At 35.4% G+C, this 15,741-nt stretch overlaps 1 protein-coding gene across 1 annotated transcript in view; it reads right to left on the bottom strand.

Annotated features, from left to right (window-relative positions):
• Positions 1-15,741, bottom strand: part of RYR2 (ryanodine receptor 2) — a 539,007-nt gene that overhangs the window by 352,765 nt on the left and 170,501 nt on the right. The window contains exon 3 of the mRNA XM_072971049.1: positions 9,055-9,163. Coding sequence (XP_072827150.1) covers positions 9,055-9,163 — 109 coding nt within the window. The remainder of the gene's footprint in view (positions 1-9,054; positions 9,164-15,741) is intronic.

Raw genomic sequence — 15,741 nt, 5'->3', positions numbered from 1 at the left:
TCGTAATCCTGCAATGAACATGGGGGTGCAGATATCTCTTCCAGTTAGTGTTTTCATTTCCTTTGGATATACTCCAAGAAGTGAAACTGCTGGATCATATATGGTAGATCTATTTTTAGTTTTTGAGGATCCCCCATACTGTTTCTCATAGTTTTACAATCCCACCAACAGTGCACAAGGATTCCCCTTTCTTCATAACCTCACTAGTTTTTGTTACCTCTTATCTTTTTGATGATGGCCATCCTAACAGCTGTGAGGTGACACCTCATTGTGGTTCTGAACTGCATTTCCCTAATGACGTGATGTTGATTGAGCATCTTTTCATGTACCTGTTGGCCTTTTGCATATCTTCTTTAGAAAAACATCTATTCAGGTCTTTTGTCCATTTTTAATTGAATTATTCAGCTATTGAATTGCATGGGTTTTTTGTATATTTTGGATATTAATCCCTTATCACATAATATGGTTTGCAAATATTTTTCCCATTCCATAGGTTGTCTTTTCACTTTGTTGTTTATTTTGCTGTGCAGAACCTTTTTAGTTTGTTGTAGTTCCATTTATTTATTTTTTTGTTTTATCGGTTGTGCTCTTTACGTGTTATTAATGACTTTTAACAGTATTAATGTATAAAATGTACTGATGCCCTACCATAGTCCAGGCAGGCATCTTGATGACACAAAAATAAAAACTGTGAGTGCAGTATTGTCTTTCTTTATCAAAATTAGCCCTGTTCAGTCTTTGGCTCTGGTCCCTTTGTTAACCCTTCCTCTTTCCCCACACTACCCCAATTCACTTTAATGAAGAGATAGCAAGTGGAAAAAAATTAATATGAAAATAAAACTCAACCAGAATGGATGCAACATTAACTCTTAATTTTTGATACCTGCCCTGCTGGCCCAAACCTTGAACAAATAAGTCTTTGAGATGTTGTGCCCCTGAACATGTACCAAAATACCAGAAGAATAAAGACATAAAAGAATATTAAGTATATTTAGATAGAAATATTAAAGAAAAATTAAGGACCATTTTTGGAATGACCAATAAATACTGAAAATTCAGAAAACTCTTCAGAGAATAAAGTCTTTTAAATGTAAAATGTGTGTAAAGCTATGAATTCGTATCTATATAAAAGATAGACTGAAATTAACATTGACTGATTTGCAGAAAAGCCAGGCTCCTGTCAAACTAAAGTACACTTTTCAGTCCTTACACAACTAGATTTCTGATTTTCATGTGATGTTGTCAACATCTTACTGAAACCCAGTACTTCCATGATGTAGTAGGCCAAATAATAGCACCCCAAAGACATCCACATTCTAATCCACAGAGTATGTGGATATGTAACATGACAGTATGTTGCTGGCTTTGAAGATGGGGGATGGCCCACCAGTCCAGAATGGAAGTTAGAAAAGGCAAGGAAATGGATTCCTCCCTAGAGCCACCAAAGTCATACAGTCCTGCCAACACCTTGATTTTAGCCCATTGAGACAAATTTTAGACTTCTTCCTTAAGAACTTTAAGATAATAAAGTTCATGGCGTTTCAAGCCACCAGGCTTGGAGTAATCTGTTACAGCAATCACAGAAACTACTACACACTGCTTTTGTAACTATTCTCTCCTGACTGTCCTATCAGCTCTCAGACTGCAACTTCCCAGAGCCTTCCAGAGGATCCCCCTCCTCTTCTCCCACTGCTTCAATACTGACTTCCTCAGGCTCTTCCACTGCTCTCCTCTCACTACACAGATAATCCACAATAAAGAGCTCAAAAGCATAGACTTCAGAGCCCAACGGAGATGGATTTGTACCCAGTTCTACCATTTGCTAGACATGTAAACTTTTCAGATATTGCAGTTTTCAGGCCTAGAAATTCCATTTTTGTTTCTTTGACTAATTTTTGTACACTGAGTTTTTGAATCTTTTTGTTCACTGTAAACAAATTTTCCTTGATTTCACTGAACACAGTCATAATAGCTCCTTTAAATCCTTGTCTGGTAAGATCATTACTGGGTTGTTCTTGGTAGCCTTGAGATCAGGTCATATTTGCATATTTCTACATATGTCAAGCAATTATGAATTGCATCCTGTCCTTTTATGTTGTTGAGATTCTGGATTCTGCTATATACCTCTGAAGAACACTGCTGTATTTGTTTTAACAGGCAATCAACTTGGTGAGACTCAAACTGAAAAATGCAAAATGCCTGGTGGCATTTTGACTGCAAATCTCAGTTCAGTATTGCCCTGAGCAGTGGTAAATGAACTGATGCCTGCCCACCACTTAAGCATGAGCTAGAGACGTGGGTAGAGTTTATGCATAGAATCTGGGGCTCCCTCTCTTTGTATTTCTTTTCCAAAATTACTCCTTGACTTTCCAAAGGCCCCGAATTCTGTCTTTAGAGAGACTGTACATGTTCTTTCAGTATTTTAGCAACTACATAGTACTGACTTGAGTCAACTTTCAGGCTAAAAGCCTGAAAAATGGGAAACTCAACTGCACCAATTCCATTTTCTAAATCTCCCTGCTTTTTTTTCAACTCTCTGGAGCCTTCAGGTAATTGGGAATTTTGATGCTGTTTGCTTATTTGGCTTTTAATATATGGATCAAATATGTTTTTAATATTTCAACCAATCTGCTGGAGAAAGCATTTGCATTCCTAAAGCAAACACCGTAATAGTCAAGACAACAGCACAGCTATAGTGCTTCCTGTGTGTCATGAATGTTCTATACATTTTAGTTATATTGGCTTCTTAGAGTCCTAGAACAACACTATGAGGGGGACACTATTATTTCCCCCACTTTATAAATGAAAAAACTGAGGCACAGCTTTCCCAAGATTCGCAGTAATTTAACTCAAGGAGTTTGCTCTACAATCTATGTGCTTAACCCACTATGAAACTCAGCACAGATCTTCCTGAACTGCATCTTCTGGTCTTACACTCATATAAAATGATCTTAAGTGCAATTACTTGCCTGAAATTGGTACTTCAATGTTTGATAAATGTATTTTTAAAAAACCCACTTATGGCGCTTCAATGTTTAAAAAATGTATTTTAAAAAACCTCATTTACCAGTAAATTCAGTTGCTTGATTCTTGATACATTTTTGAATATTCTTCGACTACATGCTTTCAAAAAGTAGAGGTTTTATTAGAAGAATTACACAACTGTATTAATAATACTCTATATTCTATAACTTCCTTTTTCATAAACTGAGCATGTCTGACTCTGATGTTTCTCTCTATAAGTAATTAAGTCACTGTGGTATTTTATAACTTTAATTACAAGACAGCATATAAGTTAGAAATATGAAATATTCTTACATTTCATTTAAAATAATAAACAATTTCATTAAATTGAAACATAAAACATCATATTAAGAGTATCTCTGGATATGTTACACACTGTCCTCCTGGCAAGTGCTATTTTCTAACAGAATTCTAAAGAATAGCCTAATGAGATCAAATGGCTCCTCAGAGAACATTTTAAATGATTTTCATATTAATTGGATTAATATTATTTCTACTTGTCTTAGAAATGATTATAGAAAGTCCAAAGAAAATTCAAGAGTAATGCCAAGTTCCACATACCCTATTCCTTCCTGTGCTAACACTGTAGTTAAATCTATACTTCTATGATGACACACATCATACTGTACTATAATAGTTCTTCTATTCCTGCATTAGACCATGAACCTACTGATGACAAAATAACTTATTATTCATCTTTCTAGCCACAGAACCTTATAAAGTATATCTCATAAATGTTTAAAGTTTGCACTAAATAACTGATTAGAACTGAATGACTTACTGATCATAAGTAGTATTTATAATATTTACATTGTGAATTTTATATTTAGAGAGTCATTTGTATTTTAAATTATAGAAAATTACCAATTACCTACAATAATGAGGAAAATACATGACATAAACTGGATGAATGATCAAATCACAATCACCAAAATTACAAATTTCAACCTAGTTCTAAACCGAAAAGCAGGATGTAAGGGGCAAATACTGGTTTAATTTTATTTTATTTCTGGGTTCAAGCTACTAATAGTCTAACAACAAGGTACCAATAGTCAAGTGGCTACAAGCTGAAGTCAAAAGGGACAGTTCTCCTACAATTCTCCCAGAAACAGCCAAACCAAATCACAGGAAGAACAGCTAATGTTATAATTGTAAAATACACTCTCCTTAATAGTATATACAAGTAAGCCACTTAATATATTCATGGCATTAAACAAAAGCAATGCCTTATCAACAAATGATAACCATTACCCATATTACTTGGAAAATAATTATTAATTATTTGGAAAAGAATTTCAATAAACGTCATAGACTGCAAAACTAGAGTTCTTTCCATTATGCTGTGTCAACTCTCACTTCATATCTGTGCTTCAGTGAAATGAAATCCTTACATTAAACTAGACATTACAAAAATAGAATTGTATGGAGAAAGTGTTCATCATAAATGTTTGTGAATTAAGCAAGGTATAATAAAACAAATAGCTAAAAGCATTGGATCACCTAACTTACTAAACTTCATTAACTAGAACACACACAGAAATAAGCAAATGTTGTCACTGACTCTGTCTCTTAACATAACTGTGCTATCATTGAACTGGCAAGACTACATGCCAGAACTGGAGGAAAGGAGAGGGATCTAGGACCAGCCAAGAGCTCAGAGAAGGAAGCCGCCAAAGCTAGCGGAAAGGCAGTCTGAGATTAGCAACAGTCCAACCAAGGAAATATACAGGTATGAGAATGAGAATAAATAAAACAATAAAGATAGCCACTGTTACAGATTCCTTAAAAATCTTAATACAGACTTTATCATATGATCCAACATTCCCACTCCTGGGCATATTATATTACCTGGAGAAAACTCCCAATTTGAAAAGATACATGCACCCTGATGTTCACAGCATCACAATTTACAACAGCCAAAACACGGAAACAACCTATATGTCCACTGACAGATGAATGGATAATGATGTGGTACACACACACACACACACATACACACACACACAATGGAATACTACTCAGCCATGAAAATGAAATAATGCCATTTGTAGCAACATGGATGAACCTAGAGATTATCATACTAAGTGAAGTTAAGTCAGACAGAGGAAGACAAATATCATATGGTATCAATTATATGTGGAATCTAAAAAAATGAGACAAATGAACTTATTTACACAAAGAAACAGACTCACAGACATAGAAAACAAACTCATGGTTATCAGGGGAAAAAGGGATGGAAGAATAAATTAGGAGTTTGGGATTAAGAGATACAAACTACTATGTACACAATAGATAAATAACAAGGTCCTACTGTACAGCACAGGGAACTATATTCAATAGCTTATATAATAGAAAAGAATCTGAAAAATATACAATACATGCATCTATATATACCGAATCACTATGCTGTACACCAGAAACTAACATGATTGCAAATCAACTATACTTCAATTAAAAAAAGAGAAATGAAACAGCTCAGACTAAGAAAATAAAGAGAAAAGAAAAAGAAAAAATAGCCACTGCTAAATCTATGTTAAATATTCCACATACATCATCATTTAATGATCACTACACCTGGCTGACCTTCCTGAAAGCCACAAAGTAAATACATGGCACGGCTGGCATTCTCAAGACAGTTCTCAAATTCTACAAACCCTGCTTCTGGCCTTATGCTCTATCACTGGTGTGCAAAATAAATCTGAAGAGTGAGAAGACACAGACAGAGGCGGATTCAGCTTTGGGCAAGTTATCCAGAACCACATGAAACACAGGCAGAGAAGAGGAAAACATTACAGAAGCAAGGATGTGCCTACACAGAAGCTCAGACAAAATTCAGCCAAAGGGCTAGACACCGCTTCAGTAGTCACTTTCTCCTTGTTTCATGTGGCCACTCAGAATTTTAAAGGCTTTGTGAGCAGCTATTTAGATAAAGCTAAGTAGGTCTTGGCCTATTTACTGCTGATATGCTTTGAATAAGAATAAAAGCTAAATGATGTTCAACGGAATTTTATACACACACACACACACACACACCCCAGATCTAGATCTGTCTTATCACACATTTTTTCACACATTTCTTATTAAACAGGTATTTTAGAAAATCCCTGTAGATGAAACCTTTCAGAATGCTTCTTATGCCACACATATATTCGTTATTTTACTAATAGCTAAAATGAGAAACTCTGTAGAATCAAAACTTCATAAATTATGTAGTATTCTTCCTGTTTCATGATACGTCTCCTTTCATTGTCAATAACCTTCATGATTTGTTCTGGCACCAACAATGTTAGGGATTTCCTGCTAGGCTTCCGGTGTTTATTCAATGGGACCCAAAAATACAAGTAAAATTGTATTCACCACAAAAAGAAAAGGCTGGTTCCAGACGGGAAATTTTTTCCTTATCCTCATCAAGTGTGTTTATATTGCTCTGTGCATATGACAGCATTTTGGACATTAAATGATATCAATATTATTCAGTGTGTTGAATAACACAAAGAATTTAAGAAGGATTGTTTTCTAAAAAGAACAAGGCTTTGTAAAGAAAGCTGACTATGAAAGAGTGGGGAAATCAAGTAATGCACAAGATTCTTTTTGATACGCTGTTAATTTGTCAGGGATGAAATGATTTCATGAAAATTAACATTAGACTGCTGACACACCTCATCCAAGTAAAAGGGGCTCTTTCTTTAAGCAAATCTACAACACAATTTACTGTTTGAGATGACATTTGCTTTATGAAAGTATTTGCCAAAGATTCCCAAATGAATTAAAGGATACACAGGAGGCCTTTGTAAAGAGGATATGAATTCCATGAAGTCTGAAGACTTGACTCCTCCAAGTACCAGCAGCCTCCACTGGTCACATGGACTCAGACATGGTGTTAGCCGGCTTGCACTACCATGATTAAGATGGTTGTTAAAGTGAAAAACGATCCCTCCTGGTAAATAACCTTAGCCTCAAGTCCTTAGTGTTCCCTAACTCTGACCACCGACTCCTCCAGGACACCCCCAAATCACTCAGACAACCCCCCTCTCCAAATCTCTCCAGGCCTTGATCCTAGGACTCTGGCTGAGGTCAACTCTGATTAACTGTTGCCTGTGCCAAACTGGTTGTGAAATATTCTAGATATCACTCTTGGGCATCATCAGATCTTCTCTGCAGTCTAAGAGAGAATCTTTCTTTCTCCCAAATATAGCATACTCTTGAGCTACTTGACAGTAGTTTCATCCTAAAAGTTACTGGTCTGTAAGTGAGATTCAGCTCAATGAAATGTGTTCCTTTCCTGTAGCAGGTTTTCATCAATTTTTATTTTCTAATTAATGTCTTATGGTAGCTGTGCTGGACTTTATAGTGTTCCACACATCAAATAAATTACTTCATCTCTGATAGAAACTTTCTAGAGGGAGTACAACTCAAAATAAAATTCAACTAAATAAAGATATTGAGGGAGGGATCCAGAAATTCCAACTAGTAAGTATCCTCAAAACATAAATCCAAAAATAGCACTTTCAACACTTCTTGTATACACAGAAAATTCAGAGCTTGCCTAATCCAACTCTTATGATTCTGGGGGAGATAAAACATCTTTTCAAAAGTTTAAATTTAGAAAAAGCAGCTTAGCAGTATAAAAATTAAATTTATAGCAATTTAGTCATAAGTCGGTATATACAAAGCTAAGAAAAATGACAGGATACACTCTTCCAGATGCTCATGCAAAAGCAAAAGGATTTTTATTTGTAAAGACAGATTTGAATTTCAAAGTTGATACGCCTCAGTGATGTTTAAAAATCAGGAAGGGTTATTCCAGGTAAAAAGAAAACTAGTTGAATTGAGAAAGGTTTTATTTCTCTTTAATTTAAGCCTACTCCAAAAGCTTTGCATTAAAAAAAAAGATTTAAAAAAAACTTTATGTAGTTTAACATGGTAATTTCAAATATTGTTGTAGCCAAAAATGAACTCGAAAAATGAAAATACACATAACATATTTGGAACTTTTAAAAAATAACCTGTTAGTCTAATATCAAATGAAAATCACTAAAATTTCTCCTCCATATTTAGTAGTATCCTATTAAAATTTAAAATTAATGCACACACCAATTAAAGTCCTAAGCTGTGTGACACTAAAATTTAAAAAACTACAAGGCTAATGGAAATACATTACATCAGAAATGATCACTTGTTTTCATTTAAACCATATAATATCATTTTTAATCTTTTTACTTATCCAAACTGGAACAATGATTAACGACAATAACAGTAACATATGGCCCAACAGCAGCAAATAAAAATTTTCAGTTTCCTTCCTGGAAATAGTATAGTTTATTAAACCACACAATGCAGTTACTATAGTGACAAATAGGAAACAAAAATTTTACCATTTATCCTCCTGCCTAATTCTAGAAGTTAATGGACTGGCTAAGAATGGGTAGTGGCCCAGAAATCACTCACAGCATAGAACAGAACATAATTTAAATTACCAAATCAGCTTTCAAAGAAAAATGTCTCCATTAGGAGACAGAGTAGGAATTTCAGTGTTCAGAAGAAAATGATTGGCTGTTTGCAAAATTACAATTGACTAAAGCTGTATCATCATAATTTTGTTACTTAAAATATATGAGTGCCATGAAATTTCACTTGCCATAGAGAAGCTTAGAACATAGACAAATGGTTAGAGGCATTTGAGAATGAAATAAAGATTAATGACAGCCATGCATAAAGTTAATTGAAACAGTAAAAACAACAGCTCTGAAAATGTAAGAAAACACACAAATGCTCAACGAAAGATTCTGTTTTAATCACTGACATAAGCATGAGGTTCAAGGACAGATCACCCTGAGGATGGATTTTTTTTTTTGAAGTTCTTTAAGACATCACAGATCTGGTGGATAAAGCAAAAAGTCAAACTTAAGAAAACAATTAAAAGGAACTGATTTATTTCAATGAAAAGAAAATCTCCAAAACCTGTAAAAGAAATCATTCATACAGTGGCTGAATTCGTTAAAATTCTGCAAGTCTACATAAATAAAGTACTTGCCCCTTCTGATTTCTCCACAGTGTTAGCCAGCATCTCCTGCAGGGCCCGGACGGAGAGGGATTGTTCCAGCACAAAGGTGCAGATGGAGAGGTCTGGGGGAACATTCTGTGCAGAAAGAGGGAAAGTCATCATCACCACCATCATCATCACCAAGCATCCAGACCCAATTTACTTTATTATACTTCAGTTTCTTTCATAGAAAAAAGAAAACTTGTCAATTCTCCAACATGAGCTCCCAAATCATCAGAATTCATTGCCTATATACTTCTCACATTCAGTCCATTTTTTAATCTGTGGATACCTATCCCTTCCATCTATTGAGTGCCTATTCTGATTAGGCATTGCACTCAGAGCTTTGTAAGTAACTCCTGTGGTCGTCTGTCACAAGGATTATTACTACTGCTGTGTGGACAAGAAAACACATAAGTGAGGTTACTTTTCCAAAGTGACAATTACTAAATTTTTCAAGCCACGACTTAAGCAACAGGTTTTGCTGACTCCTAAGCATTCATTTCTAATCTATCAAGTAGTCAGCTAATAAAAAATGAAAAGGACAGAAAACTATTTGCCTCAAATTAATAATGAAATCAAATAAATATAAAGTTGAATTGGTATAAAATATTCATTCACACAGGCTTCTCCTTATCCACAAAAATAAGTTACCTTGTTTTATTTAAGTTGTATCCCATCTGGCATCTAACTTTGGATGTAATCATTTGACATCTATTTGGTGTGTGCATATTGTTTTATTTTCTCACTCATTCCTTTCCCTTTCTATTTCCTTCTATAAACTACTCCAATAAATAATAAACCCATAAATTCTGAAAATCCCAAAAAAGTAACTAACAAGGAGGTGAAGGAAACAGGACAAGAATGGACTATTACAACTATCCCAATCAGGAACATCCATTATCATTCATGTAGGCTTTGCTTCAGCTAAGCAGGATCCAGCTGGGGATGTGAAGATGTTCAAATGAGCATTTTCATAACAGAAGAACGTTGTGAATACATTAAACACCATATGCAAGCAAGAATATGTCTTCCTAAAGAGAACATTAGGGGATAAATTTGATAACTTGATGCAATGCATCAACATTACAATTCATAGTGCTTAAACATTTATTAAATTGAACCACTATCAAGAAAATGATTCTTATTAGCAGAGAATGATGCTTAATAGTTTCAAGGAAAGATTAAGAACCAGGGTTTCAAAATTAAACTCAAAATTATTTTATGGATCAAAGAAGCATATAATCACTAAGCTTACGCACATCCTACGAACCTTCCTGGCACCCACTGTTTGTTTTGTTTTGCTTTGTTTTACTTTTTAATGAATTTTCCTTCTCTGAATTCTCTTATCATGGTCTTCTGTGCCCCCCAGCCCAACTTCTTTCCATTCCTCCTCAGACTATTTCAGCTAGTAGTCAAAGGAATCTTTCAAATCTGGGTGCAGCTACTGCTTTTGTATTCTGTAGTAACTGAAGAAATTTTCACACATTGAAGTTCGCGGAAGTCATTCTTGCTTATACGTGATTTGGCTTTAAATTTATGCTAACGAGAATGCCTGCCTTATGGCCATCAAACATGCACTGGACACCTGATTAAACCATTAAAAAAAAACGCATTTACCAGATTGCTTAGAATGTCCACTTCGAAGAGAGGGATAAATGCCACGCCTCCTGTGAGGCCAATGATAATACTCCTTCAAAGATGAGGTTCCCTTCCCAGACACCAAGGTCATGCTGACTTGCTGTATATTTGCTAAACTTTCTCGTTTGAAAACTTGAAGGATGGACCCCTGTCATGTTCGATATTTGTCCTTTGTTCTGACTAGATATAAAATTGTGTTTCAGGCATTCAAAATGGAGCCAAGTGGACATTGTGGATGTGGTTTCAGACACATTTCCTGCAGTCCTGAGAACTTGAATTTTTTGAGCTGTATCAGACTGAAGGACACTACCAGCCATTCTCAAAACAGTATCTGCCCGCCGCTGCCACCTGTGACCTTATGGTCTCAAGGTCTCCCTGGTTACTATGCAACCATTTCAGATCCTAACCGATCCTTACTTAACAAGTTCCCTTACGTCTTGCCAACTCCAATTATAACTGACAAACAACTTACGTAGCTTGTGATTCTTGCCTTTATAAGCCTCCCCTATGCCGTAGTCCAGCAGAACACAGTTCAAGTGCTTCCTGAATCTGTGTCTCCCAGGCTACAGTCCTCAGTTTGGCTCAAATAAAACTCTTTCCTATTCCTATTATAGATTGTTTATTATTTCCATCAACAGCAGTCAACCTGACAAGGGCTGTCTTTCCAAAACCCTCAGAAAAAATACTGGAAGCCAGGAAAGGGACTCTCTTCTACTATGAAATTTAGGATAAATTCTTTTAAATTTAATGTTCTCAGTTCTAAGTATACTAATAACAGTTTATCTCAGTAATGCACATGACACTGAGGGAAAAATTTATTAAAGTAAGTCTTTATCCCATCCATATCCATTTAAACTGTGAGGGTTTGGAAGCTGTACTTTGACAAATAGTGCTAGTAGAGAACAATGTTATTAACGGTGTGCTAGTGAACCAATTTCACACACACAAAAAGAAGCCCTGATTTACCCATTCTCTGGTGTTAGGACTCCAAGGATTATTGATTCAACAGTATCAAAGTTTACAAGTCAGCTCACGAAATTCCTAAATACATAACAATGAGCTCTCAGAGGTCCGTAAGAGCCACAGCTTTCATACCACTGCACTAATTTCAGACCAATATTCATTAAATGCTTTAGAATCAGTACAATACTTAAAAAATTGTATTCTATAAACAGACCATCTAAGCAAGAATCCCAGTCTCACTACTTAAGAACTATTAACTTTTCTAATCTTTTATTTTCTTCCCTGAAAAATGGGATAAAAATGATACTATCCTCATAGGGTTGCTGTGAAAAAATAAGTCAGATCATATAAGTAAATAGCTTATGACAGTGCCAAGAACATATAACAAGCATCTAAAATACATGAGCCATTGTCATTAGTTAGTTTTGCATAGTGTCATTTTCCTCCATTTATAGCATTTATGAAGCTATAAAACTGGTTCTTGAGTGGATTCTATTTTAGAGAAAAAGTGTTTGAAAACACCAAGTATTAATTATGCACCTGTTCATAATATCTAACACGTTCCAGTATTTTCAAGAAAAAGCACTTTCTGATAACATTTAAAAGTTTACATACTGGGTATATTTAAATTGTTTCATGCTTCACTTTAATCAAAATGTTAAAGTATGCTTCAGTGTAATATCTTACACTTATTTTAAAGAATCTTGAAAACCCCATGGGTTTAAAATGAATTAATTGTGCCAAACAAATTTCATTTCTTCACAGAGTGAAATTCCTGGTACACATATTTTTCCAGATAGTGGGAGTTAACAGGAGTAAGTGAGAAGTCAACAAAGGCAATTCTCTCTCAGAACTCAAACCATTGTCCTTCTGACCATCTTTATCACTCTCTGTCTCCTCCCCCATCAAAACAGACATAAATGCAACAGAATGGTAAAAAAAAAAAAAAAAGTTTACCACTTTCAGGAAAACTTGAAACAATACAGATCAGAGCTTTTCAGTATTGTCTGTTTCTTTTGCTCTAAAGAAAAAACAGTCTGGCTGTTTAAGGCAACAGAATCATTACCAAAACTTGCAACTTTTTAAAGAAACCTACTAAAAGTATTTCTTCATTTAGATGTGTATTTCTTCAAACAACCCTGAATTTTTTATAGCTAAACCATACTACAGCATTTGTTAAGACTTTGTGCCCACTTCCCCAAAATAAAGTTGTCATTGGAAAATAAAAGGTCTCATTCATTAATTAAAGACCAACTAAACGGCCCGAAATCAAAATGACTCCTAACACTAGGCACAAGAGATAAAGTATAACATCTATAAACATCTGGAGTGAGAATTCCAATTCACAAGCATTTGCAAGTTATCCTCTTTTCCTTAGTCTCCTTTTTACTCAAGTATTATTACTGAGAAAGTTAATTTTGAGACCTTCGATTTGAAAGAATGTTGCTTACTCTCACAATGAACGTGCTCCCAAATCAGAAAAGAAACACTTGTGTAATATATGCTCTACATTATAGGCACTTTAAAATAGACCATGTCAGAATGTAAAACTAAGATCTACAGCACAGCATGTACACCTACCTGCCTCTTATACATTACATTTTTTTTCGTACAAAATTAGATCAGAGAAAGGACTCTGATCTGTTTAACTGTCTATCTAGGCTGCCTAGAACAGTGCCCAAAGCAGGTAGGTAGGAGGTTAGTACTGCTTTTCATATGGAGACAACACCAATTCTATCAAAATATGTGTACTCTGGCACAGGTAAAAAATATTAAGCAAGCAGCAAGGCTGGGTACCTCTTCTTTTTAAAATACGAACTGGTCACTGCTCTCCTCTGCCTGATAAACCCAATCTTAGGGGGAAAATTCTCAAGAATAACCACAGTGCAGCATCTGGTTCTGTCGGCCCTGGCGAGTCTGTGTGAAATCAATTATGCTTCCAACAGAGCTATCCATCAAACCATTTGGCTTCCTCAGATGTATCTGCCTAACTCACTTACAAACCTATTGAAACATGTCATTAACTGAACTGCAACCAACAATTTGGGACCATATAAACCACAGGAGACCAACTCTCCTGTTACCACCGTGTAAAAGCTGCCTACTAACAAACCACTCCATTCTCCTGGTGCCTTTGCTCAGATTTATTTCTCCCTGGGGGTGAAATAGCCATCTTCAGGTCTCCACCAATGGAAAACTAGTTCATATTTTTAAATCATACATTAACAAAATCACATATAAAAACATTCTCCTGTTGAAAGTTCAAACAATACTGAAAAATCAAAAATTCTCTCTTTCCAAATTTAATTATACATACTCTGCCTTACTCTCCCTCCCAGGTATAGCTATAGCCACAGGGGAGTTCAGTGACCTTCTGGATGTGCACCTTTCTGAGTCTTTTCCTATGCTTTACATACATATGTATGCTCACACAGAAATATATAGATTGGTTTTTCCAATTAATGGGCTCACTTTGTACAAATTATATATTTTAATTCACTAATATGTATGGAAGATTACTGTCTGTTGATAGATCTCTATCTACGTCATTCTTCATGATTGCTGGAGAATCTAAATATACCACATTCCTTCTGAAGACTGGGTCAAGTTTCATGCTGTGAGACACTTACTCAACTTGGACCCTCACCCTCTCCACCTATCCTACCAGTAACGCGGTCATGTACAAAAGAAACAGTTCAGTGTTTGAAGAGTTGACCTCAAACTACGATTTCATCTATTTTTGGAAAATTAAGCAAATGTGCATACAAGGACACAGTAGTCACAACCTTAATGACAGATCTCAATCCTCGTTTTTCTTTAAGCAATCTTAGGTTTCTAATATGAAGACAAGCTGATTCACCTTATTATATTGCCTTTCAATTGTACTCCAAATAACCTTCAGGGTAACACAGAGATATCTCAAAATATATTCTGAAAATGAGGTATTAAACCTTGATAGTTGGACAGCATAAGAAAATGGTCAGGTCACTGCAACAAAAGACATGGGACACAGAGTCAATGCATAACCAGCCAAGGGATTTTCAGTAAATCAGTCTGAGCTTCCCCATCTGTTAAGTGTCAAAATATTTATCATACTTCAGACTCATTCTGAAGTTCAAATTAAAAAAAATCAATGCATTATAAACCAGAAAATGCCAATAAAATATAATTTTCTCTGCCTAATTAAAAATACCTACATCACACTGAAAGCTCAGAATCATAAAGATACATATTGAGAAAAAAAGCTGATCTTCTACCAAGAAATGTGAAGACAGCATACTCTGGAGTGGAACAGACGGTCTGAAGTCGAGGCAGGTTTGTTTTCACTCAACCACCCACCTGGGGAGTGGCCTCTGGCGAGACACCATACCACTGAGGGTCAACTTTCAGGAACTATGGCGATCTCAAACTACATCTTCTCCATAAAACAAACTTGTTGTCGTTGTTTAAGCTGTTAACTGGAGATGTGAACCAGGCAAAATTACACCTACAATATGGGGGATACTATTCTTTAAAACATTTATATGTTCTATCATCCCAATAAAATTATGGTGTTGTGTCCCACTGACTTACATGAAATATTGTAGAAAATAATTATCAAGCTGGATATAAGGAAAATCTTAGTTCACGTTTTCCTTTTTAAATGTCTTCAAAATTCCAATCATAACATTTCCCCAGCCTGGAAATGTGGTTACTGCCAGATTTTCACACTTTTCCCTGGGAGTGCATAGTCCTGGGTAGTTTTTCTCATATTCTTTTTCTCTTCATCCCACTTTGTACCAAAGATTAACAGTAAGATTGCCTGAGAGAAGAAATATTTACCCTGTGTCAACCACAGGACAAATTCTTCCTTCCTTCAAATCAGCTTTTTGAAAGATGAGGTTAAATATCATGGTAACAAGTGAAACTAATATGTCTGGGTTTCCCCAGGTCTCAAGCCTTCGAATATCTTCAGAAAAACTCAAGTCATCCCACCTGGCATTCTTGACAGCTTAAGTCCAAATGGAGAAGGATCTATCAGCAGGTTAAATAAGTGATAATGAGCAGTACAGTACCACTACAAAGAGCTA

Source organism: Vicugna pacos, chromosome 11 (assembly GCF_048564905.1).
Source record: "Vicugna pacos chromosome 11, VicPac4, whole genome shotgun sequence".
In the NCBI taxonomy this organism is placed as follows: domain Eukaryota; kingdom Metazoa; phylum Chordata; class Mammalia; order Artiodactyla; family Camelidae; genus Vicugna; species Vicugna pacos.
Note: the sequence above shows the minus strand (reverse complement) of the source record. Positions and strands in the feature narration are given on the sequence as shown.